The sequence below is a fragment of the Takifugu rubripes genome, chromosome 17, assembly GCF_901000725.2.
Source record: "Takifugu rubripes chromosome 17, fTakRub1.2, whole genome shotgun sequence".
Taxonomy (NCBI): Eukaryota; Metazoa; Chordata; class Actinopteri; order Tetraodontiformes; family Tetraodontidae; genus Takifugu; species Takifugu rubripes.
Window position 1 is genome coordinate 12,457,235 of NC_042301.1, and position 26,508 is coordinate 12,483,742.

Below are 26,508 nucleotides of genomic sequence, written 5' to 3' on the forward strand. Positions count from 1 at the left end.
AAGGTGCCCCCAAGCCAGGCACCAAGTGCCACAAACACCCCAATGGGGCCCTGAAAGAAACTGGGGACTCAAGTTGCTCACCTTCCTCCAACAACCCCAAAAGTAATCAAGACAAAAAATGTAGGGCCACAAACACTCTTAAAAGGTCCAAATTTATTATTATTATTAAACATTTTACAGCAATCATTTAAAGGCAGAAGACTAACAAATGACATGTGAAGGGACAGACAGAAAAAAGTGAACCCACCCTCACAAGGGCCTAAACACCCAAAGAGGGAAATAACAGCCCAGAAACAGATCCCACCACCAGGAACGATGTCACCAAGGAGGCCTTCGACCAAACTCAGCAGCAGGGTGAGGAACACACTTCAAAAAAACCAACAAATCACATTAACTATGCTGGGATACGGAGGCAGATTTCTAGTTTTATCTGTTGTGAGAGACACGGCTAATTTCTGTCTCTTGGGGGGGAAAAAAGAAAACAATCATGCAGCCAAGTGAGAGTGCAGGTCTAGAACTGATTGGATGCGTCGGGATAAATCTTCAGGCGCTCTGGGCTCCAACGGTGTCTGGAAAAGAACACATAACTTAAGTGGCGAGCGGCTCCTCCCCGAGTGCGTGTAAACAAGGTGGCGAGCGGAGACCAGGAGTAAACCTGACAGTCATTCGTACCCGGCTCCTTCAGCGCCTGTGCGTTCCCCACCAGTCCGGTCACCGACTCGGCGTTCCCGTTGAGGATCTCCATGGACAGGTTGTTGTTCTGCTGCTCCTCCACTATTCTCTTCTGAAGCTCCTCCTAGTGACACAAGACAGCCCATCAACTTCATTTTCATCATCTTCCCGTTGGCGCGGCGACAGATACGCACCTCGCACATGACGGTGAGCTGCAGCGGCAGGTCCTCCACCTTCACAAAGTCTTCTTCGTCAGACTTCTGACTGGTGCTGCCGGATCCGATCTCCTGAAACAAGGCGATGGCGCCGTCACTCCAGAGGCGTCCGATGAGGGCGTATCTGAACGCGTCTTACCTCCACGCTGATCATGACGGGCGAGTTCGTGTTAGGGCTGCTGGTGGGGGTGACCTGCTGACCCTCGCAGCCTGCGGACGCTCCATCCGAGGGGGCCGCTGCCTCCGCTTCAGCCTGGGGACTTGGGCTCCTCGCCACGTTACACTCCACCACGGTGGAGTCCATCATCTCCACTGACTCGTTAGTTTCTGCAGGAAACGAAAAGATTAAAAACCTCTTAAGGTGGGTGAAGACGAGGCTCCGTTTTGAAGGAAGGACGCCTCACCGTCATTGTCTGAACTCCTTTGTTCTGTCGTCACCTCGCCGGTTTCATCACCCGTCGGCCCCTGAAACAGGAAACGCTTCCAGATTTTAAAAAAAAAGTGCGAGAATGTTCAATAATGCGGAGGCCGGAGCGCCACCCACCTCCTGCTCCGGCTCCGGCTCCGGCTGGCCGTCAGCAGAAGCTTGCAAAGACGTTTGGACGTCGACCGGTCCGGCCTCGAACTCCTCCATCTCCTCCTCCTCGTTTTCATCCTCTCCGCTGCCGTAGTTGGTCAGAGCCTGAGTCTCAGCTTTGGAAAGATCTGACAACACAACAAAGGTTCCCGCTAATGCTCTTCAAGACCCAGTGTCCTGGTGCAACTCCGCTTACGGATCAGAAACAAAGACAGAAGAGACGCCACACGCGTACCGATGGACAACGGTAACCTCTCGCCCTGTCCTTCAGCCTCCTCCTCTGAGCCCTCGCTCCTGCTGCTCTTCTTCTCCGACTGGTAGTAAAACTCCTGCAGAGTCGCATTGGCTCCCCGTGTGGCCTCGTCCTGATCCTGGATGAATGAATCGTCTTCATCTGCGCACGCGGGAGAAACGGACCTCCCACCCGCGGCGGCAGCTGCATTCGGCTTTAAGAAAGGAGCGAATCGAGGATGACGTTGCTTTTATTTTCTGCCTCAATGGTGCATCGATGAGATGCCAGCCTCACCTTTCCAGCCTGCCTGGTCTTACTGGGACGCTCTTCTGGCTTCTTACCCTTGTGTTTAGCACCATGGCTGCTGTTGTCCAAATCCTGCATGAGCCTGAAGAAGGCCAGTTCGTTGAAGAGGATCTCTGAGATCTCCACCAGGAGGTCTTCTCCACAGTCCTTCAGAGTTTGGCCCTCAAACTTTGTGAGAGTGTCCTGAGAGCAGCAGACGGTTCGGACTCAGCTCGACAGGTCTTGAGTGGCTAAAAGAGCTTCGTGTCGGGTTCATACCTGAAGTATACCTCCAAGCTGCTTGTGGAAAAACTGGACAAATTCTCTGCTTTCATCGTGCTGCTGGGTGAGATTCAGGACCAGACGGCGCACCGAAGTCAACAGCTGGAGGGAACAAACCTTATCCATGTTCTCCTGGTAGAAGGACATGAATATTTAACACCTGACAGCTGTTGGATCCATTATTAAGATTCATTGCTGGCTTTTACAATTATTAACCCCCACCGGTTGTTTAAAACCAGCTGATTTACCTTAAAGAAGGGAATGACCTCCGCTATGATGGCTTTGATCTGACGGTCCAACTGCTGGGTATCAACCTGAGGGCAGCGCACATCAGCGGACGCGCCTTCTGTTCACAAATAAATAAATATGAATCAACCACCGCGGCGCCTGCCGACTGCGGCGGCAGCTGTCGCGAGCGGCCTCGTAAGTGATGGGTACCTTCTGTTCTGTCAGCACAGTCAGCAGAAGGATGCGCGGCGTTCGAAACGTCACCTGCACCTGCGGCGCTGGCGCTGCGAGGGTAAAACTCAGCTTTAAGCTTCGTGTGTTCACACTGTCCAATTCTGGCCAGGGCTTTGTCTAAATGAAGCACCGTGTTGCCTGTCAGAGCAGCAGACAGAGGAAGAGCCGTTACTGACGCCGTCCAGGGGTTAAAAGGTGCGGTTCAAGAAGCTTCATCCCCATTTGCCCCCTAAAAACCAAATCATTTCCACACAAACAAACCAAGTTCATCAGCAAAAGGCTCAAGATGGGAGGATGCCGACGCGCTGCTGTCCACAGACTCTGCACCGCCTCTCTTCTTCTTCAGGTTTTTCTCCACCACCTCCTGAAATCAAAGTAAGTCTATGATGAGGCACTCAAAACTAGATGGCATCCTCTAAAAAACGAGTTACAATGTAGCAGGCCGATGAGACACAGGAGACCTTTGTAGCACACTATAAACCACCACAGCACCAGCTTCTTCTAACTTGGGGAAATTAGACATTCCATCCATCATTTTTGAATAAAGGCATTATTTGGACAGACAAAAGGCCCAGTATCCAATTAGCATAACTCTGGGGACCTTGGCACAGAACAAAGGACCCGTTCCCGATCTGAGTCATAGAGATTTCTTTTTTCCTTAAACACAAGCGTCTGAAATGCGGCTGTCAAGTTACATTCAAAGACAATGGACGGGGGTGCCAACATTAAAAAAAAAAAGAAGAAAGAGAAACACAGACAGATCAAAGGCGACACGGTGGGAGAGGATGAAAGGTGACCAAGCAGAGGAACTAATGAAACAGATGAGAGGAAGCAAAGTTCTAAAAGAGCGGGGAGTGGAGCGATAGACTCCAGGGCTGGAAGAAAGTTTGAAATGTGAGAGAACGGCATGCTGGGAAGCAATAATGTGTTTCTTACTGCATCGCTGCTGGCCAAACTCTCACTGGGCGTGAGCTCAGACTGGGAGTCAGCAGCCCAGGCCACAGGGCTGAGGGAAGGCAAATGGTCCTCGGCTGCATTCTTCTCCGTCAGGTGTCTGGTCACGATGTCCTGCAGAAACACGGGTACGACTCTCAGGGTAACGGCGTTGGTGACCCGTCCCCTGGACCACTGTACCCCTCATTCATATCTGTCCTCTGCATCACCCTTTTGTTGCCAGAACTACTTTTCTTGATTTAAATAAAATAATCTGTGTGCTAACTTTCTCTCTTCTTGGATTACTTTCACCACGGTGCCTCCAGCTGCCATTAAACTCCACAGTCTCTGCCAGCCTCACAACTGTCATTTCAAAAGGGCCCTTTAACGTGCTGCTGCAATTGTCTCGGCAGGTCCCAACTTACCCCAGAGCAGAGATTTCAGCCAGACTCCATTAAGTCTGGAGCTTTAGAACTATCACCACAGCCATTAACTACACGGAGAGCAACATTTAAGCCTTCGACAACAATGGCAACAGACAACAGCCCTTCGGATGTGACACCTGAGGTCCCATTTAAATGGTAATCCAGGTTTAAAGCAGTAGCTGCGGCTTATCTAAGTAAAGTCGCATCCTGATTACTGCGTTAAGATGATACAAAGTCAAACAGTTGATTTAAAAATGTAGACAGCAATACTTCTAATTATATTACTTCTACAGCTGGTTAGCTTTTTTTTTTTTTTTTTTACCTGCAACGAAAACAGCGCCCTCTGGCGCAAGTAGTCGGTGTTTAGCAGCTGCAGCTCATGGAAGAGCTCGATGAGAAAGTGGGGACGAGCCTCGTTCTGGGATATCAGTGTAGCCACTTCAGAGTAAATGGTCTCCCTCAGAGCCTCAAACAGTGAGAAGTCGCTGCTGGCATCTGTGAGATCAACATCTGACAGCATGAGGTTGGATGGACAATAACAGAATCTGGCATAATCAGGCGACAAACTACGCACTCAAAAGGTTTGGCTCAGTTTAGACAAAAACAGAACGTGCACAGAATATTAGAGCGGCGGAAAAAACAAACAAATGATGGATCTGGATCTGTAAGTTTACCTGGTGCTTCTGTACATGCAATTCTGTTAGAGAGGAAGGGTGTCCTCCAAGCATAGGCTGTGAGTGGATTCAATGTGAAAGCAAATTAGCAAAAATGAAACTGGCCATGACAAAAGTGTAAAATCAAGTGACAAATTAAAGCCAAAGGACGAGTTGCTGCACAAAATAGTGATGTGACAAAAGCAAACTGAACCTACTGGAGGAATTAAAAAGTACACAATGGCAGAAGAGGAGAGGAGACGAGGTATGTTTAGGAAGAGCAGCTGAGTACCTACCAGAGGAGAGGTCATTTCTTTTTTTGCCAAACTTAGATTTGCTGTCAAGTTTCTCTTGGGTCAACTTGTCCAGCAAACTCTTGTTCTGGTCTTTCAGACGAAGCAAAGGCGCCCTCTTGTGGCCAAAGTCGACAGTGCTGCCAACGCTGTCGCTCAGTCCTGAGGAAACAACATGAACAAGTGTGACGACTTTAAGTCTCGATTCGACATGAAATGAAGGAGGATCGTATCTGTTGGGACCACCTTCATTGTTCTTGTTACGCCCTTTATTCAACCTACGGCGGGCCTTGTTGGGCGTCTTGCTTCGGGAGGCCAGGTTGGCTTGTGCCGACGCCTTGCGCCCGGCCTTGTAGGTCTTTGTGATGGTTGTAGGGTCAGCGGGGTCGGCCAGGCTGCTGTAACTTTCCTGCGACCCCCTGTCAAACCGCTGCAACTGCGACCGGTCGGGGCTGAAGGCCGGGGAGGTGGAGCGAGAGTCCCGGCGCTCGCTTTTAGACTGGTAACAGTGGACAATGTTGTTCTCATTGGAGGTTTTCTGCCATCCAGTTGATCTAAAGGAGTACGAGAAAATAAAATTATACATGATTAAACTTGCTAATCAATACAAATGTGATTTCAAGGAGAAAAGTGCTGGACCCACCCTCTCTCTGCAGTGGTGTTGAGGGGGGAGCGCTGCAGCGGAGGAGGGAAACTCATATACTCAGTTTTCATGGAAGCATTTGGATCCGACTGCTTCTGCTGGTCAGGACTTGCCTGACAGGCTGCACTCTGAGCAAAGTCTCCCATGGGAGCAGGAAACAAGGAAAAGGCGTTTAGGCCTGCAGAGAGAAACAGAAAACATTTTTACCATTTACTCTGGCAATAATAATTCAGACATCGTCTTATGTAATCGGAGCAAAAACAGACATTTCACCCAGGAGCTTTTATATGTGTTAACAGCAGAGGAGATAAAGACTTTTTTATGATGTAAAATGGTGTAATCAAGGTTCTTATGAGGCAAGGTTGTCATAAAGGCACTGGCCCATTTAAGACACGAAGCAGCTCAGCCGTACTTCAAGTTAATGTCTGTCTAGACATATAGACAGTAAACACTGGCTGATTCTTTATCTTCCGCTTCTTCCCTGGAGCTCAAAGGCAATGAAATGAAAGCACAAGACTGGACATTGATGTCATCTGTTAGCAGAGTCCTTTAAATGTACTGAGGTGTTAAATAGAAAGGTCATACTGTGAGAGAATGAAGGCATGGGAGAGGCTGCCATGTTGTTGGCTGAAGGGTTTGGGACAGAGAAGATGGGGACAACACCGGGAGGCGCTGACGGGCCACAGTTGGACTCCTGGAATGAGCTCTGCTTCTGGGTCTGCCAGCCTGATGGAGCAGAAGAAGACTGCTGCTGCTGACAGAGGAGCTCGTTCATGACCTGTTTTAGTCTGCGGAGGCCAAAAGTCCAGACGTTAGACCCTTCTGAAGAACGGGCTGTTTGATAGAGACTATTAAAGTGGTCATTGATGGTGTTGTTGTCACCTTTGGATGTTGTTCTGCTGCCAGGCCAGCTGGGTGTAACACTGGTTGAGTTGGTGCATGATCAGGTGCACTTGAGGTGATGACAGGTTATTGGGTAAGATGCTGTACTGACCCGTCAGCAGGGTTTGTAACATGTAAGAGAGGGTCTGAGAAAGCAGATAAGGATTCTCACTACAACTGTTGACCAGGACAATCTCATAATCGCCATGACTATAATAGAATATAGTCGTGACCGACCTGCTGATCCTGCAGGAGCGTCTGACACATGCTGGTGCTGAAGTCCATTTGCCTCTGCAGCTGGCTGACCTGCTCCTGCCAGTGACGCGAACCCTCGGCGAAGGACAGCTCAGAGGCCCAGCGCACGTTCTCTTGTCGGCGTGCGCTTCCGTGCCGATTCTCCGACCGCTGCGGTTCCTGGGCCTTAGTTTTGTTATGAAGCGGTGTATTTCCACCGCCGTCACCCGAGATGAGTATCGGAGGGTTCCGGTTGCTATGGACAAATATATTGGGACATTATCAGCAGCAGCTCAGATTTGGCGTCACAGTTACTTCCTTGTTGTGCCCCTCTGACCTTCCTTGATTCTTTCTGTTACTATATGAGCTCTGGTTCCTGCTGCAGATCTGGATGTCATCATCAGAGCTGCCCTCTGTACACTCATCCTGCTCTTCTTCCTCATCTGCACCCATTTCAGTGTTATACTCCTCATCCTCATCATCCTCCAGTTGGCATGGACTAGAACCCCATGTGGCCATCGTCCTAAAAAACAATTAGGGCACAAATGTCATGAAGTACCATTTTAAACACATTAACAGCTCAAATACAAACTTGAAAAAAACCCAAAACAGATCACAGCAATGTTGTTTCAGGGTTTCAGAAGCTCCTACAGGAAGATCCTTTACCTCTCATCCCTGCTGACAGTGTGTGAGGGGGAAGCAAGGCTTCCTCGGTTGTGCCGTGGGGAGTCGGTCGGGCCGCTACGCCTCTGGTGCTCAGCGATCAAATACTCCAGGTGTTTTCTGCGATGGCGCAGCTCCTCCCGCAGAATCTGGTGGCGACGCATCTCCGACCAAAGCTGACGAGAACCCAAAAATCAATAGAGGGACTCGGTCCATGTCGTGCGAATGATAGTGTGGAGCATAGGTGTCAAACTCTGGCCCGTGGGCCAAATTTGGCCCGTAATGTAATTATATTTGGCCCGCAAAGCCATACCAATTGACTATTAGAGCTGGCCCGCCGGTATTATCGCTTAAAGCGCTTGTGCTAATACTACAAATACCAGAATGCTCTGCTGGTGTTTTGGTGTGAAAATCCACACTCTCCATCAGCTGGTGGTGGTAATGCACCAATTTGTGGCTTGCCAACCACCAAGAAAGAGAAAGTTGTCATAGCGACCTTATATGCTAATTCTAATTTTGGCACTACCCCTCTGAAAAATGATTAAAGGAAAGGCAGAAAATATGACCTTTCTGAACAGGTAGGAGGCAGAATACCTGTTTAGATATGTAGACGGACCTGTCTGTCTTGTATGTTGAATGTAATGTGCATTACAAGGAGAACAACAACAGATGACACGATAAAACGCAACATGAAGACAAGCACAAGCGTCTGGAAATGACTCAAAGGTGCCAGAAAGTAGAAGAGATGAAAAGGCATGACATTTACATTACATTAACCTAAAATAGCAAAAGATTGTTGTTGAAATTTAAAAGAGAAACAATGAATGCCCGTGATGTGTTTTTTTATTTGAATTTCGATTTTGCATGTGTGCAATAATAAATTATTGTATTGTGTTAAGCTTTGCTTGTTCCATGTTCAGTTGTTGAGCAAAACTCGTTTGGGTCCATATCAAAAGGTTCCCTTTTATAGCTGGAGGAAGATTTTTTTCAATAAATATCAATGTTGGCCCGTGACTTTGTCCCAGTTTTGAATTTTGGCCCACTGGGTATTTGAGTTTGACACCTCTGGTGTGGAGAGTCGCCGTTACCTCATTGTCAGCGACCGGAGCCACGGCCGGTTCTGGAGCAGCTTTTTTCAGCAGGCTAACATTCGGTTTGGGCCCCGAGGACACGGCCGTCTGAACAGGGCCCGGAATGGAAACTGGCGTGACGGGAACCTTCCTCAACAGGCCCTGCTGGCTTCCAGTGCTGCACACAGAGGACTGGGAGAGAAGCCGGAAAACACCAGACACAAGAAAAAGAATGACAACATTAGAACAGATGCAGACCTTCACATCGTGTGTGTGTGTGTGTGTGTGTGTGTGTGTGTGTGTGTGTGTGTGTGATACCTGAAGGTCGGGACAGGCCCACTGCAGGTCCCTGATCTTGCCTTGAATTTCAGTGAGCCTCTTGTGCTCGTCGTGCAGCTGTTTCAGCTCCTGCTTCTGCTGACGGATTTTCTCCTCATACAGCTTCTCCCTGAAAGTGTTTTGATTGGCACATTCACCCCAATCACACACTTGAGAAATCGCTGCCCACCAGTCAGACCCCGACTGTCCCCTACCTGGCTTTGCTGGACAGACCGGGTTCTCTTGGACTTGGTTTGGGTCCAGCTCTGGTGTTGTTCGGCTGTTGGTGTAAAATGTCGTCCTCGTTAGCGGTTGTGCCATCAGTGTCATCACTCTGGACAAAGACATTCAGGTCACAGTCACAGAAGGAAGATTCTTTCCAGAAATGATTTATGACCTCATGTTTCTAAATATGATTTGAGATGTGTTTTTCTCCCAAGACAGGTTCTAAACTCGCTCCTCCCTTTTGGACCTCACCTGAACCATCGCCATGAGCTCTTGAAGCTGTCTAAGTTTCTGCTTCACTTTTTGCTGGTGAACCTTATGGACAAACTCTCCAGCGTTGCCCAGGCTACTTCTCCGACTGGACCCCTCGCTGTCCGGGGCGGCGGCCGCGCGCGCCCCTTCCTCGTTATCCAGGACGTCTTCGTCTTCATCTTTCACCTCGTTATAACGGGTATCCCTGTTGTACTGGCACTCTAAAAGGTGAGGAAACAGTTGTTTAAAGTGTAATACTTTAAATGTTAGTCTGTTAGATGTATGACGAGTGTGTACACGCCTATGGTTGATGGGATGTTTAGGCTGCGCAGGTTGGCTGCTGACCGGTTGTTGATCTCACACTCCGTGTTGAGTCTGCCGTCCTGGTTGTTTGAATTACCGCCTCTCACCGTGTGACTGTTGGTCAGGCTGTTTAGGTCGACCCAGTTACCACCACGCTGAGGGTTTCTGAAGAGATAGAAAGCTCATTCCCAGAAGCTCCGAGTAGAATTGCCATTTATTCATTAAACCATAAAAAATGGACTCAAATTCAACTGTATTCTACTGTCCGACCAACACACCTGATGTTTGTGACAGAGTGCCTGTTGTCCTGTTCAGACTCGAACATGGTCTCAAACATGGAGCCGTCGTCGGTCTCATCTTCCTCCTCCTCCTCTTCGTCGTCGTCATCTTTCACGTTCTCATTGACAGCGTCCACCATCATATCGGACGTTTGTTCGTAGTACTGGACCAGCTCCCGCAGCTCGTTCAACCGTTTGTGGACCTCCTTCAGCTTTCTGTGGCAAGAACAAAGAAGAAAACAGGTTTAATAATTAAGAAGGATATATGATCCTCCAGGAAAACGTCTGCACCACTTTAAAGTCCTACAGAGATGAATAGCTACAGAAACACAACCCAAAAAAAGAGGCCAGGAAAATTACATTAGATATTTATATATATATTTACAAATTTAAAACCTATTTTTAACTGCTGTTGATGTATAATAATCTGTTGATTAAAACGGTGTGTGCTGTTTACCGGAGCTTATCGGTGGAACTGGAGCCGTCCTGGTGCTGCGTGGGCGCAGGGTGGAACGAAGTGGACGATGAAGCCTCGTTTGAGCAGAGAGCAGGACAATCCGAGGACTCTCCCATGTTCAGACTGCACTGTGTTGAGAAACCACGGCCTGAAAGGGACCACACGCCGGTCAACTACGACTCAAGCGGGAAGAGAAACACGGATTTTCAGCAACACTCACACGAGCTGTTATTGAGTGTTTGGTCTCGGAGTGAATGCAGCTCCTGCAGGATCTTGTCCATGGTTTGTTTCTTGTCTTGAAGCTCTTGGAGCTTGGTGAGCTTGGCACTGGCGGCTGTCGCCTCTGGATCGAGATCGGTGTGGGGACCGGAGGCAGAATGGAGCAGAGGTCTGTGCTGAGGAGGTCCAATGGCCTGGGGAGCGCGGGACCAACACACCTCTCGAGACAGAGAAAGGCTCTCTGCCTGACGACGGTTGTCTGGCACTGCTTGAGTCTGACAAAAGAAAGTTGAAACTTAAGCTCATTTCTCCACATATGGCGATTTACACCCAACACTATTACTCCGATACTTCGGAATACCGTTAATGAGATCGTCTGCTGCTGTATATTGACTCATTTGAGGTTTAGCCTCGTGGAAAGGATGGCTGATTGAGAGGGCAGACTGTGATTAGAGAATCAAGGGAGTAAAAATAACCAATTAAACTAGCACCGGTAGAACAGAGTATATAGGCAGTCGTGATACGAGCTTACATAATACAATAGGGTGCTTTATCGGCAGAGCCCACTGATCTTGGGGCTTTGATCATATGCTGAAAATGGCCATAGTATAGTAAACAATCCTTCAAAATGTTCCTGGATCCAGATGGCACAACTTATATGACCAACTGTGCACGTTGTGATCTTCAGCAAAAGCCTGCACTGAATATTCAGCAAATGACCTTTGTATGATGTAATAAGGTGTTAGGAGAACTTGAAGGCTTTACTGTACCCGGGAGTCGTGCAGCTGGTTGTGGAACCTCTGGATCAAATCATTCAGCTCTTCATTCAACTCTGACGTGATGCTCAGGCCTGAAACGCTGCCTGTGGTTTCTGTGACGACTGACGATGACAATGGAATCAGTCCTACGCGTCAACATCGAGCTGTGCCGATTGTTTTAACATCGTAATGCTGGAACAAGCCTTCCAGACCTGCATCCAGGTCACTCTTCTCCTTACCCGTGTCTTCAATGGCAGCGATGGCCTGTTCGGCGCTCTCCTGCATGGCCATTAGCGCTTCCTGTCGACCCTGCAGGGCTCTGAGCTGATGCTGCTGTTCCAGCATCTTCTTTAACAGCTCGTGTTGTTTTCTGAGGTTCTCCAACTCTTCCATCTGTTCAGCCTGCACCATTTCTGGCCAACTCCCCTACAAATCAATACAAACACATTTAAACAAATGTCAAACCATTTGGGGGATGAACAATACTGGAATTATCAGCATAGTAGGGGGGTCAAGGAAGCTATCCATGTTAAATTGGAGAAACCATCCTTAAACAGAGGTGGTGGCCTGAGGCACTTCCTATCACCCACATACAATGCAGTCCTCCACTCCTTCCAACAGCAAAACAAACATTCACACCATTCCAGGAGACCCAGTGACTCATCACCATGTGACCCAGCAGACAAAGGGGAGACACCTCAACAGAAACTAGGTGAACGACCCGACCAACGACCCTGCTAACGACTCTCAGGTGACCACCCAGATCATTAGCATGCAAATTGTCCACAGGGGCTATATATTTTCAAGCTCTCTCCCCAGCGATTTCAGAACTGAAGAAGCCTTCTGGATAGAAGGCGAAACGTCTTCAAGAGAAGAAACCCAGTCCAGTTGACAGAGAAAACCACCTTGGATACAATGACCTGGATGACTGAGAATTTACACAGACATATCAGCATAGTAGATAAAATATTTACTGTATTATAAAGGATTCTTGCTTTTAGTGAATATCAAACAATTTTAGAGGCGTTTTTAAGTGTGACAAACATTCTCACCACTGCATTTGAAGCATCTGAGGAGCGCACCTCAGTATTGAGTGAGGTGCTGTCTGCCAGGGAGCCCGAGCCGACGGCAGAGTCCAGGGTCCCCACATCATCATCTTCATTCTCCCGTGTCTATAATTACATATGGAGGAATCTTTTCTCTGTATTGTGCCTGATGTCAACAGTATAAAAAGCACAAAGTGTCGGTAGAGAAGTAAAAACCAGCAGAATGCAAAAAGGGGATTCAGGTTTCAGTGGAAAACGTACTATTTAAAACCATAGCTTTTTTTTTCCTTTTCAAACTCGTTCAACTTGATTTTTCTCCATGTAAAAGCTTTAGAAGGATCACACTAACCAGCATTTTCTGTAAGAACCGCAAGTAGGACTTCTCCTGCTGCTTGAGGTGGTTGATGAGGTGGGAGAGGCGCTCCACGTTGGCCGGAACATCGTTCTTCTCCACCAGGTCGTCCCGCATGGAGCTGGCCTTGCTGATGTACTCGCGGATCTGCACCAGTTTGCTCACCACCTGAGGGTGACGAAGGGACGTGCGTCGAGATATTGACCGCGAAAGAAATTGCGACGGAGAGATGCGAGGAAGAGTGAGCCAGCGTTTGTGGCGCCGGCTCAGACTGGGTGAAATAAGGGCAGAAACGGGGTTGGGTAGAATACTCGCCGGGCACCAGCGGTGGCATATTTATAAATCGCCCTAAATACGACTGAGTTAAACTGCACCAGTTCTCCCTCGCGCTCATCCCGCACAAGCAAACTTACTCTACAAGATGTGACACGAATAAATGATTATTATGGCCTGTCAAACTATCAATTTTCTGAGGGAAAAACAAATATTACGCAGAGTAGAATTTAACATCCTTCTATCTTCCCACTGTCCCACCATGAATTTGACATTTAGGGATCATGGTGAAAATAATTTAAAATAATTGTGTTCACGCATCTAAACTCATCTTCAGTCCAAAACTGAAAGTACAGAAGAGCAGACAACAGCTTCAGAAGAAACAGGAGATAGTTTACCTGACTACTGTCTATTTGATCTCTGCCTAATTCTCCCTTCAGTCCTGCTCCTCTACCATTGCCTCCACGGCTGGGTCTCGGAGTGTCCTTCATTGGAACCAAGGGGGTCAATGCGTCTCTGAGTCCTGGGCCCTGCTTCTTCATTTCCTGGCTGATGGCTGGTGTGGCTGGGGCAGAGGAGGAGGGGCCCAGCAGGTCTCTGCTCTTGTTAGTGTTCACGTGTAGAGGTAGAAAGTTGTGGGTTTTTTTGTTTTCTGCGGCTATCTGCCGTTGGTTGTTGGCGGCTGTGACGCGCCCCTGGGAGTCACTGCCGATGCTCCGCTGCGAGGAAGTGAAGACACAAGTGATGAAAACCAAAGCTCATTGTAAGGAGTTCTTCAGCGGTCATTTCAGTCTCAAGGTTAGAACGGAACAATTGCAACCGCGTGTTCATAGCAACCACCCGGGAGCTTCTTACCTCGTCCATATCTGTGAAATTTATTCTCTGGCGCAGCTTGTCCAGCTCCGCCTGGTCTGGGACAGACATCTGGGTAGTGTATTTGACATGAGGGAAGGAGTGAGGAGTGCGTGCTCTCCTGCGGCCAGCTCCAGGGGTGGACTCGGGTGAAATGTCGTTCGTAAGGCGGCTCTCCACCATGGGAGCAGACAGTTTTTTCCTGTTCTTCTCCGAAGATCGATTTGCCTTCTTCTGCTGCACCCCCCAGTCCTGCTGAACAGCATCGTTATGGGTACTGCCGGTATCTACCCCCGTTTACAGCTACTGACGTGAGTGCAAGTTATACGGGAACCACGAGCGGATTTCTGGGAGGTCCTTACCATGTTGTTGAGCCGATCTTCCAGACTGCAGTTGGGTGCAGTCCAGTTATGAAGCTCTTCTGCGCCGTCATCAAAAGGAGCACCTCCGGAGGCCATGTCACCAACTTCCAGTTAGCTGCACTGAACAAAAAGCATCAGAATTTTCAAAGAAACCCTAGAAAAGCATCAAATGCACCAGATGTGAATACAAGGAAGAAGAGTCATCCAGCTGATTCCAGTCAGTTTGTCAAACTCGCCGTCCTTGGGTTTTGCGCTAATGTTCCCGGGAAAACATCCAGAGATTCCCTCCATTACAAAGCGCTTTGTCAAAGATTGCTACACACAAAGACCCGAGATAAAGTTTACTACAACTGCACATGGTATCCGGGCAACAGGCACACTATTCATGAGGCAACTGAGGGCTGAAAACAAGAACATATCCAGCGTGTCTGTTTTTGAACGGTCTTGACATAGTTCTCTTCCGCAATCGCCATGGCAACCTGCGATCGCCTCGATCTCGGTCCGCAGGTGATCGGGAAAACTCCACGCTACAATAACGAAACCTCAAGTCCAAAGAACGTGGTTTGGTCAACTGAAGTGGCTCGCCTGGTACCAGCTAGCTAGTTAGCAGGCGCTTAAACCAGGTAACTTTAGAGCAGTGCAAAAGTTTAGCCAAACAAGCAACTCCCCCGGCTAATATTAGCAAAGCTACACATCCCGACCCATATCGCGTTGTAGTCGGACTTTTTGACTAACTGCCAGGACTGTGGCACATTAACGCAACGGCGCCAAGCAGCAAGGGCTGGAGTGGCTAAATCACAAACGGTTTTGGTCTTGATTTTATAATTGTGCGCTTGCTAAGTTAGCTAAAAAAAAGATCGGAAGCGTGGATGTTACCATTTGGAATTAGGGTAGAGAATGCGTCGCCTTCCTTCATATAATTCTGCACGTCCTTCAGATAGTATATTAGCGTCGAGTGAAAGTTATTTGAAAGGTAGAAAGTCTTAACCGCCTCCAGACGCAGGTGAGTTGTCGCTGCGATCTTGGCCTGATATCGTTAAATAAACCCCCATACAGCAGGTGGCGCTATAGTCCTGTAAGTGGCCGCCCACTTCGGCGGAGTGATACATGTCCTCATGCAGGAAGTCCGTTTTTTTTATTGCGTACAGAAACAAATAGGCTGCAAATAGAAGTAAAATAAGAAAATAAATGCGAAAACATACAAAGAAAAAATAAAATAACCAGAATTTAGGGAGTAGAGGAAGAGCTAGGGAAAAGATCAGACCCTTAAACCAGAACATTTTGTAAATATGATGCATATCGTTCTTTGTATATACTGTACCGGTAAATAAAAAATACAACAATCGACCATGTGATTAGTGAAATAAAATGTCTGCGCAGTCAAAATAATAAGTTAAGCTTGCTTATATTTAAAATATAATATTAATTAAATCAGAGCAGAGTTGACAAAAAAAAGGATGGCAATGGTTATTACAGAAACGGCATCCGAAATAAGTCTTTAAAGTCATTAAATTTAATCTAAATGACAGAAGGGGGGTTGAGGGTTTATTGAGGGTTTATATACTTTATTCTTGTAATGTACAGTATCTTTTTATTTTCAAGTAAAGTTGACGTGAAGCGCCCTTCGCTTCCTTCAGAATATTTTTTTACGAATGTAAATTTACTGATGTGCTTTGGGCAGACTTACATAATTAGATAGTAAATTCGTAAATTTCTATAACTAAAGAAAGTATGTACTTGTTAAAGTTCCACCAGTCGACCGGGCAGTTAACACAATCATCATTCTTGCAAAATTCTTTATCAGTATGAGCAGATACTTTAAAACAAAACTAAATGTCTGTGGGCTGTGTCACTTTTCATCAATAAAATGTATGGAGAAGAAAAATGCAATAAAACTCAGTAGAAAAGCTAAATTTTACAGACTTCCCCTAGCTCTCTGGAACTTCTGCAGCCCGGAAAGTTTACGTAGCTACACAAACCGGAAGTGCACTGACAGGAAACAGAATTATTCGCTGTTCGGTCGTCGAAGTGAGTGAGCCTTATTGTTGGTTTCTTCGCTGCATCACAACAAAGATATTACGACGGCACCCAGATAAGACTCTTTTCAGCTTCCCTGGTAATTTATATACTATTATTGATAACATTAGATTGTTTTGTCCTCCGTAACTTTGTCGAAATTAGCCATTTAGCTTATAATGCTATCACATGCTAGCTAAGATAGGAAAACGTGCCTGATTTTTAAACACGAAGTAAAGCAAGTATTTCCACCACGGTATTTTAATCAACCTGGATCTTTTGGCTTAGGTAACAATGGGATCTTCAAAGAAACACAAGGAAAAAAGTCGCGACAAGGACGCGGAAGACCGCCGCCGTGAGCATAAGAAACATCGCCACAAGGAGCGAGACAGAGACGCTTCCGATCGGGATGCGGGTCGAGATAAAGAGCGAAGGAAACGGTCCAGATCGAGAGACAGAAGCGGTCGAGATAGTCGCAGCAGAGGCGAGAAGAGCAGCGGCGAGCCGCGAATCAAGAAAGAGAAAAATGATGTGGGATACGAAGAAAGCAATACAGACGTGGGCCCTCTGTCTGCAAGTGGGGATGCATCGCTCAGCGTTGAGGAGACGAACAAACTCAGAGCCAAGCTGGGTTTGAAGCCTTTGGAAATGAACGAGAGCAAGAAGGAGCTGGGCACCAAAGACGAACCGATACTGGCTGAAGTCATCAACCCCGTTGTTATCCAAAAGCAGAAAGAAATGAGAGAAAAGCTTGTGGCTCTGAAGGAGAAACGCATCCAAAACCAGAAACTGGGAAAGGTAAAGACCATGGCAGAAGATGACTGGCTGGATGACACGTGTGCTTGGGTGGAGAAAAGCAGAAAGCTGGAAAAAGAAAAAGAAATGGCGGAAAAACGGGCGAAACTCCTGGAAGAGATGGACCAGGAGTTTGGCGTTAGCAGTCTTGTAGAGGAGGAGTTTGGACAGGGCAAAAATACCGCGTACACATCTCGAGAGTTAAAAGGTCTCAAAGTTCAGCACAAAGTGGATTCCTTTGCTGAGGGCCAAACTGTCATCCTCACCCTCGAGGACAAAGGTGTGCTGGATGAGAAAGAAGACGTGCTCGTCAACGTGGGGCTGGTGGACAAGGAAAAGGCAGAGAAGAACGTGGAGTTAAGGAAGAAAAAGCCGGATTATAAGCCCTACGATGAAGACGAGAGTGTGGATGACATGGTTGGCTTCAAACAGCAGTCCGTGCTGTCCAAGTACGATGAGGAAATTGATGGCGAAAAGAAGAAGAGTTTCAGGTTGACCACAGGCGGCATGGCTCACGGGGAGCGAGAGAAGGAGCTCCAGGCCATGAGGGAAATGCTGCGAAGTCAAGCGCAGTCGTTGGAAATGCCCTCACTCGCCATAGCCTCTGAATATTACTCGCCTCAGGAAATGGTGGGCTTCAAAAAAACAAAGCGGCGCGTGAAGAAGATCCGAAAGAAGGATAAGCTCACAGTAGCAGACAAACTCTGCGACGATACCCGGAGCTCTGATTTTGGCTCGAGGACAAGAGGCCGTGGTAAGCAGAATGCTGAAGGAGGGGAGGAAGTGAAGGAGCAGGACGCCAATTTGCCACTAGGCGTGCCCGTCCTGTTGTCCGATGACATCAGGACCGCTGAGATGGACATAAGCGACGATGAAGAATTTGAAGCCCCAGAACCAGCTGTTCTTGAGGAGGACGAGGCAGAGCAGGAGCTGCAGAAACAGCTGGAGAAGCAGAGGAAGCTGAAGCAGAAGCAGCTCCTCAAAGACTCCGGGGAGAAGGTGGCAGAGCAGCTGAAAATGATCAGCAAACCCGCGACAGACAACGAGTCCGAGAAGAAGAACAACATCGTCTTTAACGCCACCTCGGAGTTTTGCCGAACTCTCGGAGACATTCCCACTTACGGACTGTCCGGCAACAGAGAGGACCAAGAAGACATCATGGATTTTGAAGAGCAGGAAGAGAAAGATGACGCCGGAGATTCAGACTCGGACATGGATGAGAATGTCGGGTGGAGCACAGTGAACCTGGACGAAGAGCAGAAAAGCACCGACTTCGCCACGGCCTCGGCCACCATCTTGGACGAAGAGCCCATCGTCAACTCTGGCCTGGCTGCGGCGCTGCTGCTGTGCAAAAACAAAGGTCTGTTGGACACTCAAATGCAGAAGGTTGCCCGTGTCAAGGCGACCAAAGGTGCTCTGCCCAACGTCAACTACTGCATTGAAGACAAGATGGGCTTTGATGACAAGTACAGCCGCAGAGAAGAGTACAGAGGCTTCACCCAAGATTTCAAAGAGAAAGACAGCTACAAGCCTGACGTCAAAATCGAGTATGTGGACGAATCTGGGCGGAGACTAACCCCTAAAGAGGCCTTCAGACAGCTCTCGCATCGATTCCACGGCAAGGGGTCTGGAAAGATGAAGACGGAGAAGAGGATGAAAAAGCTGGAGGAAGAGGCGCTATTGAAGAAGATGAGCAGCAGCGATACTCCTCTTGGGACGGTGGCGTTGCTTCAGGAGAAGCAGAAGTCCCAGAAAACGCCGTATATTGTGCTCAGTGGAAGTGGCAAGAGCATGAACGCAAACAACATAACCAAATAAGTTTAAATTATTTTCCTAAGCAGATGTTGATCCTGCAGTATAGACATGATGATTTATGTAAATGCTCAGATTTCCTGATTCAATTAAGTGTCAGTGTTGTAGTCAAGAAGTGTACAATAAAGTCGGTTGTAAAGACTAAAACTCGTTCTTATGTTGCAAGACTAAAGGATAATTGACTGGCCTACCTACATATTGATTTTAAAGTAAACTGGTAAAACTCCATTTAGGCTCTGCTTATTTTTAGCTAAGGGGCTTAATTGAACAATGAAATTATTTGTCTCTTTTCACCTGTATAGAAAGTGCACAATAAAAGTAACGGGGAAGGTGCAAAGATTTGTCCTTTGCGCAAGCGCGTATTTTGTATCATAATCGTTGCCACGGAACCATAGTTGGGGGCTGAACGGACTGTTAGTGATGCACAACCTGTAGACGCAAGTAGCTGGCTATGCTAATAACAGTAGGCTAACCATACGACGCGTCATTCAGCAGGATATGCAGAACATCAGTCCTCAACCTCGTAACCATTAAGGGTAAGCAGTCATTATAAATATGGCTCCAAACAACCACAAATATAACGGCGGCAGTATATTTTAGAGGTATAGTATCGTCTGCAAAGCCAGTTTGACAGCTTCCTGTTACGCTAGCAGCAAGCTTAGTGGTGGCGGATACTCTTAAGTAGCTTTGGTGTTTGGTATTCGCTTGTTCGCAGAAGTTCCAAATTAACTCTTATATCTAACGTTAATCCAGGCGGGTCATGATTAACCTGTAACTTCTTTGTAAATTCTTTGTTGAGTTGTGTAAGATGTGTCGTTTTAATGCAGCGATCTTCAATGTATTCTAAACTGATTATTACGCTGTTAGGTTGTAATTTGTGGACTCCATTTTACTGGATGTATTCCTTTATTTTATCCCAGACTATGGCAATAATGCCAGGTCTATGCTTTGTATTTATGGGTGGTTGTCTTATTAATCTAAAATCCTCTGTACAAATTACATACTTTATATCATTAAACAGTCGAAATGCTAAATTCTGCAATCCATTAAAGCTGGATTAGTGTCCGTGCTTGTTTCTTTATTGCAGTCTTTACCCTCACATACCATACTTTGTACCTAGTTTATATACAAGAAAGAATTAATACAGGTTGGCTTTTTTTTAAAACTGAAGTGTTTGTGAATGATGTGATAAATCCAGCAGATTTATCACAACATTCACAACACCTGCATTATCATACAGAAATAAGTAATTTTGTAACAAATGTGTATCAAGCAAACCAATCTTGGGAAATGAAGGCCGTGGAGATGCCGGAGACTAAACCCCCTACCCCAACACCCGGAGACGCCTACAACGGTTGGCTTTTTAAATGGACCAACTACATTAAAGGTTACCAGAGACGCTGGTTTGTTCTCAGTAACGGACTGCTGTCCTACTATAGGTGAGTTACATGCAGGCGACTGAATTTCGAATATGAATAGAGGTTTTCTTGGCTCTTCAAACTACAGTATTATATACACCTGTTAGCACAGTTTTATGCAAATGCTGCTTCCTAGACTGTCCGTTGCTTCTGTTTGTGACCAGGACCCAGGCAGAGATGGGCCACACTTGCCGAGGCACTATCAACTTGGCCACAGCCAATATTGCTGTTGAAGACTCGTGCAATTTTGTTATTTCCAACGGAGGGGCGCAGACCTACCACTTGAAGGCTAACTCAGAAGTGGAGCGCCAGAGATGGATTACTGCGCTCGAGCTCGCCAAGGCAAAGGCCGTCCACATGCAGGCTGAATCAGGTGAGAAGCATGAAAAATGCAAGAGACAGAACGTCTAAAATTGTATGAAATTCTTCTTGTCTCCTCCTCAGATGATTCTGGCGATGATTGTTCATCAGTACCTCCAACCGCTGGACAGGGTGGTGGCTCCCGGTACTCAGAAGTCCAGTCCACACTGCGTACTCTAAGTGGCAAGGTGGAGGACCTCTCCACATGTAATGATCTCATTGTCAAGCATGGGTCGGCGCTCCAAAGGTAGTGCGCCCTGGCTACCTGATGGAAAAAACAACCCTGATTTCTAGTATAAAGTTTATTTTATAACTCTGACCACTTATTTGTTCCTTCTCTTCCTTTCTGCTGCAGGTCTTTGTCAGAACTGGAGGGTATTTGTGCTGGAACGGATTCAGGAGAGAAGGTCAAACAAGTGACAGAGAGAGCAACAATGTTCAAAATAGCCTCTGATGCAATGATAAATGTAAGCGAGAGGGTTTTATATTTTTATATTGAAACATGCACTCCGTTGGAGTTCGCTCTCTTTCCTAAACATTTGCTGGCATTTCTGTTCCTCAAGGCGTGTCGAGACTTTCTGTCCTTGGCCCAGAACCACAGTAAGCACTGGCAGAAGGCTCTACAGGTGGAACGTAACCAGAGGATACGCCTGGAGGACACTCTGGAGCAGCTGGCCAAACAACACAACCATTTAGAAAGAGCTTTCAGGGGAGCCACACACAACAACCCTGCCATAGGGAGCAAAGGTCAGTCCTATCATCAGGACAAACATCAATCATTTTCTGCTCAGTCAGAAGTGTCCTTCCCTTCCCCATAGGTAGTGGTTCACTGAAAGGTGATGCAAGTGATGAAGATGATGACAACGAGTTCTTTGACGCGATGCAGGATCCAGCAGAGTTTATTACTGTTCCGGCTGATCCCAAATATCACAGGTTAGCTGTCACCGCTACTGGTTTCAACCTCATTTTCCGTTTTATTGACTTTCCTCCAAAGAGTTTATTTTTTTTGTGTGTCCCTCCATCAGGAGATCAGGCAGCAACGCAAGTGGTTTCAGCGGCGAGACTGGGACCGATGATCAGTCGGTAAACTGCGTCAATTCTTTCATCTGTGTGTGTGAACTAAACTGGTTTGTAACCTGCTTGTTCCAAATAGTATTTATTTCAATTTTTCCAGTGCGATGAACTGTCACTGGCATCCAATCCAGAGTCTCCGCAGCCCCTGGAAATAGAGCCGCTCAGAAAGCGACGGACTCGTATCCCCGATAAGCCCAACTATTACCTCAATCTATGGAGCATAATGAAGAACTGCATCGGAAAGGAGCTTTCGAAGATACCAGTGCCCGTAAGAAACCTGCGTGCCTTGAAATATGAGACGAACCACAGGTAATCGGACCTCCCCTCTTGTCTTTTAGGTCAATTTCAACGAGCCGCTCTCGATGCTGCAACGTCTGTCCGAGGATTTGGAATACTACGAGCTGCTGGATAAGGCGGCTAAATGCCAGAATTCTGTGGAGCAGATGTGTTATGTCGCTGCCTTCACAGTCTCATCCTACTCCACCACCGTCCATCGCACAGGAAAACCCTTCAACCCTCTGTTGGGGGAAACATTTGAGCTCGATCGGCTGAAAGAGTGTGGCTACCGCTCTCTGTGTGAACAGGTTTTTCTCTTTGTTTCTATATTCAGGGATATTCTAACCATCCTTATGCTCATGTATTTGATGTTCCTATTGTGATAACTTCTCTGTCTTGGCTGTAACCTTCTCTCAGGTGAGCCACCATCCACCTGCCGCGGCCCACCATGCTTTCTCTGTGAAGGGCTGGACACTCCAACAGGAAATCACCCTAGCCAGCAAGTTTAGGGGGAAATATATTTCCGTCATTCCTTTGGGTGAGTATCGATACATTTAGTAACAAGCCTTTAGCACTTTTTCCATCATTGTGAAGGGGTAAAGTTAAAACCGATTATTTAACGTGATCTCTGTTGACTCTCGCAAGGCCCGATCCAGTGTATATTTGACAAAAACAACAATCAGTACTCCTGGAAGAAGGTGACCACAACAGTACATAACATCATTGTTGGAAAACTATGGCTTGACCAGGTAAATATTAGATCACCCTCCTCAGTGACGGCATCAAATATTTCCCATCAGGCATGTTTGCCTGCGCACTTTTATGCTTAAAGCTAATCATGTTAATTACGTGTGGTAAAGGGTGAACATACCAGATTCAAATGAGATTCCAAGGAGGGAAACAGACCACCTCAGATCAGAGCATGCTTACACTGTGTCACATGATCAGGGTGCTTATATACTGTCAAAGGGATTTCAGAAAAGCTTTTTTTTTATCTTTGGTTTAGTCGTTGAGTGTTGCTGATGTCACATCCTTTTATCTCTCTCCCATTCTAGTCTGGGGAGATAGATGTGGTAAACCACAGGACTGGAGACCGCTGCCACCTCAAGTTTAACCCCTACAGTTACTTCTCTAGAGACGTGCCCAGGAAGGTGAGACGTTTCCATGATTGTTTTGGTGTCTTTGTCACTCATTTACAACACCAAGAGTACAAACCTCAAGGTTACGTTCCACATGACCTTATCCTCTTATGTCACTTCTTCCATGCCCTTGTGTTGTGTTATTGCAGGTTACAGGTGTGGTAACGGATAAAGATGGCAAAGCCCATTATGTGCTGTCAGGAACCTGGGATGAGAAGATGGAGTTTTCCAGGGTGATCCAGAGTAGCAAAGGTGAAGATGACACCGAAGGCAAACAAAGGACTGTTTATCAGACCCTCAAGGCCAAAGAAATCTGGATAAAGAACCCATTACCGTGAGTTTCTGTATCCAACACTGAAAGCTATGAGCAGAGATGTGCATGTTGTAAATGGTTTTATCTGGATGATGACAACAGAGAGGGAGCCGAGAACATGTACTACTTCTCCACGCTGGCGTTGACGCTCAATGAGCCCGAAGAGGGAGTGGCGCCCACTGACAGCCGGCGTCGGCCCGACCAGCGTCTGATGGAGGACGGTCAGTGGGACGAGGCCAACGCTGAGAAGCAGCGACTGGAAGAGAAACAGCGGACCACCAGGCGAGAGAGGGAGAGAGAGGCCGTGAAATCACCCAGTTCCCCCGAAGAAGGTAAAATAGCTCCAGTCTGCTTCGTTTCTGATCCGTCTGACTGCGGAATACATGTCTGTGCGTCTGTGGGTTTGCGTTTCAACTGTGTTTTCATTTACCCTTTACCCTAATTTTTGTTTCAGCCGATGTGGGGGAGATAGCTTCTGATGAAAGCAAGTATCACAGCTCAGTGTCGTATTTGTAGTACGCTTTAGGTGCTTTGTGTAGCAAAGAGAGCTTGGCAGCACAGAGCAAATCTTGATCTGGGTTGTGTGTGTAAAATATGCAGTAGAAAGCAAAGACAAACCCCAACATGTACCAGTTACTAAGAATGCTACACACAGCACTGAATGGAGTAAATACACAGGGGTCTATGTGCATTTTGGATACTCCGGGTTGTGGATTCACGTCTTTCTTTGCCCCAATATTAAGCTGACAGAGAGGATTCTCCCCCTCACACACCTGTTTCATGCAAGTAGCTCTTCATAATAATCCCTTCCTCTTTATATCTTCATCCTTGAGTCTTTATCCTGAATTCATCTGTTTTTAGCTACTTCTGGACCATCGTTCCTCTCTGACCAATGCAAGTATCGTCTCGTGACAGATAGCTACTGGTCTGAACTCTGCTGTTGATACAGTAGATGGTGTTAAATCCACTTTAGAAGAGCGTGAGGTTGTTGTGATCTATAGCTTGCCTATTTCTAAACCCGACATCCTGTAGGAATCTAGATCAGAGTCTGATGAATTCTCGCCACAGATTTTCATCAGATATGCAGTTGTCCCTCAGGTCATAGTAATAGAATCCACCTGCTAATCCTCCCCTCTGTTAATCCTGCATCATTCTGCTTACGTCCATCCAACCTGCTCTGTTATAGCGGAAGGCAACGAAGGTCCTCACGGGGCTCAAGTCAAAAGCAAGTACATCCATATCGCTCCTGTTCTACCGACCCGAGAGCATATCTGCTTGTTCTTCCTGACTCGGCGGCTTCTTTGCCCTCCACGTTGTTCTTCTAAATGCCTCCTTCCTAAAAAGAAACTGTCTCTTTCCCTTTAGACTCCCATCAGGATAACTACCAGGCGCTGTGGTTTGAAAAGCTGCAAGACCCCGTATCTGGAGAGACCCTACACGTGTACAAGGGCGGCTACTGGGAGGCGAAGGAGGAAGGCAACTGGGACGTGTGCCCGGACATCTTCTGATGGTCACGGGAGGTTACTTCTCTCCAATCAGCAAAGAGAAATCAAGCCCGACAGCTTGTCCTCCGTGTCCCTGCAGTGGTTTGTTCAGGACTTAAGGTGTCTGGTTCCTGATAATAGCTTTGTTGTAGCGTTGTAAGGTAACGGCCTTGGTAGGCTTTTTTCCATCTTGATTGTGTCTTAAATCAAACAGCAAGAGAGTGAAGCTGACCTGGTGTGTGTGTGTGTGTATTGGGGTGGTTCCAGCCAGTGTGCTTGGTTTCGGCACCATTCTTCAGCCCCAGCAGTGGAGGCGGCATCCAGGGCATTTTCAGTCCCCCTCAGATGTTTGGACATTTGATCTCTGGACTGTGAAAGTTGCCTTTGAAATGATTTAATTGTGTGGTGCTATTTTTTTTTTTCTCTAAAATGAGACGTAACTTCTTTCAATACTGGGGTTTACTTGGCCACTTAACCACATTTCAGTAGAATATGCTTAGCTTTTTGTTTTTCCTTCCTTTTCCAGCGTTTGTTTCTTCTTTTAAAGATGTTCTTTCAATATTTCTATTGAAACAACTGATCTAACACTGGAAACTGTCAAACATAAACTAGTGTATTCCATCTTCTGTTTGGGGGACCTTTAAAGAATACCCCAGTGGATCTTAAAAGCCCCTCCTGAGATTGAGTTTAATGTAAAGTTTATTCCAACATATAAGAAGAAGTGTGTCTTGATTCTCCACATGTACTCATACACAAGGATTGGTACTTTATCTTTGCTTGTCTTCACACACGTGAACTGTTGATTTTGCTTATTTGAACATATGCAAATACAGATTTTCAAGGCAACAATAAAAGCATCTGCAGGCGTGTGTGTGTGTGTGTACAAACGAAGCGTACGAAACCAAACTAAACCTGAGCAGAGTGGGAAAATGTATAGGGTGGGAAGTGACCTTAGGACACCTGTGAAGTGGAATATCCTATATAATTACTATATTTCTTAAGTATTAATCTGATACAGGGGCAGCTCCTCTGTATCCAATGATGCACCTTTTCCTCTCAGAGCTTGATGTTTGCATCTACACTAGGTTCTTAATGTATCGTTTCTTTTGTCTGTAATTCAGCCCCACATTTGAGATTTACCTACAAAACTAACTGAAACTCTTCCTTATTTTTCATGCAGTAAATTATATGACCTAATTGATATTTATTGTGTTAGTTCGGCCTCGGAAGCATTTTGTTATATTGTGGGGGGTTTTTTTTCCTTTTGAAAACAAGGATGTTCATAACATTGTTCAGTAACATCTGAATATATTTTGTGTTTTCTGTCCTCAAGTGGATTTATTCTTTCTTTTAGCTGGACTCAGTGAAACCTTTTCAAAATTAGAATTTGAGTAGATATGGCGTGTGTGATTTTCTATTGTTGATTCTACTTGATAAATTTTTTTTTTTTTTTAAATGTAAATATATTTGATTCTAAGCAGCTAAATTAGCTGTAATTGATTGTCATATATCTAATGCAATCACATTGTAACCATGCGGACAGTTTGGCAGGGCGGAGCGGTCTATAAGATATGAATGAATAATTAAAGACAATATAAACAGCTA

At 46.5% G+C, this 26,508-nt stretch overlaps 3 protein-coding genes across 11 annotated transcripts; 2 read left to right on the top strand and 1 right to left on the bottom strand.

Annotated features, from left to right (window-relative positions):
* Positions 1–134: 134 nt before the first annotated feature.
* Positions 135–15,306, bottom strand: pcm1 (pericentriolar material 1). Of its 8 annotated transcripts, none has more exons than XM_029850105.1 (39): positions 15,093–15,302; positions 14,217–14,336; positions 13,858–14,106; positions 13,401–13,721; positions 12,727–12,897; positions 12,384–12,503; positions 11,571–11,757; positions 11,344–11,453; positions 10,575–10,848; positions 10,355–10,502; positions 9,898–10,113; positions 9,618–9,784; positions 9,317–9,537; positions 9,055–9,173; positions 8,840–8,969; positions 8,540–8,713; positions 7,455–7,627; positions 7,126–7,311; positions 6,792–7,044; positions 6,555–6,700; positions 6,258–6,460; positions 5,673–5,850; positions 5,276–5,583; positions 5,033–5,191; positions 4,758–4,814; positions 4,406–4,578; positions 3,662–3,793; positions 2,987–3,089; positions 2,702–2,863; positions 2,512–2,609; positions 2,261–2,395; positions 1,991–2,185; positions 1,700–1,910; positions 1,432–1,592; positions 1,292–1,367; positions 1,027–1,214; positions 867–959; positions 673–796; positions 135–569 (listed from the first exon to the last, which is right to left on the bottom strand). In XM_029850105.1, exons 2-39 carry the CDS (start codon positions 14,310–14,312, stop codon positions 544–546), a joined length of 6,243 nt encoding a protein of 2,080 aa, XP_029705965.1. In that variant the 5' UTR covers positions 14,313–14,336; positions 15,093–15,302; the 3' UTR covers positions 135–543.
* An 834-nt stretch (positions 15,307–16,140) lies between these two features.
* Positions 16,141–18,986, top strand: sart1 (spliceosome associated factor 1, recruiter of U4/U6.U5 tri-snRNP). Of its 2 annotated transcripts, none has more exons than XM_029850910.1 (2): positions 16,141–16,244; positions 16,521–18,986. In XM_029850910.1, exon 2 carries the CDS (start codon positions 16,527–16,529, stop codon positions 18,843–18,845), a length of 2,319 nt encoding a protein of 772 aa, XP_029706770.1. In that variant the 5' UTR covers positions 16,141–16,244; positions 16,521–16,526; the 3' UTR covers positions 18,846–18,986. The 2 variants fall into 2 exon arrangements, with proteins under 2 accessions (XP_029706770.1, XP_003972475.2); XM_003972426.3 differs by having other exon boundaries at positions 16,173–16,332.
* A 253-nt stretch (positions 18,987–19,239) lies between these two features.
* On the top strand, positions 19,240–26,508 carry LOC101071153 (oxysterol-binding protein 1). The gene is made up of 16 exons (XM_011612975.2): positions 19,240–19,375; positions 20,113–20,278; positions 20,422–20,630; positions 20,702–20,864; positions 20,973–21,084; positions 21,181–21,364; positions 21,436–21,550; positions 21,643–21,700; positions 21,792–21,959; positions 22,030–22,275; positions 22,385–22,505; positions 22,613–22,716; positions 23,023–23,118; positions 23,256–23,440; positions 23,522–23,751; positions 24,785–26,508. The coding sequence occupies exons 2-16, from the start codon at positions 20,130–20,132 to the stop codon at positions 24,925–24,927; spliced, it is 2,283 nt and encodes a 760-aa protein (XP_011611277.2). The 5' UTR covers positions 19,240–19,375; positions 20,113–20,129; the 3' UTR covers positions 24,928–26,508.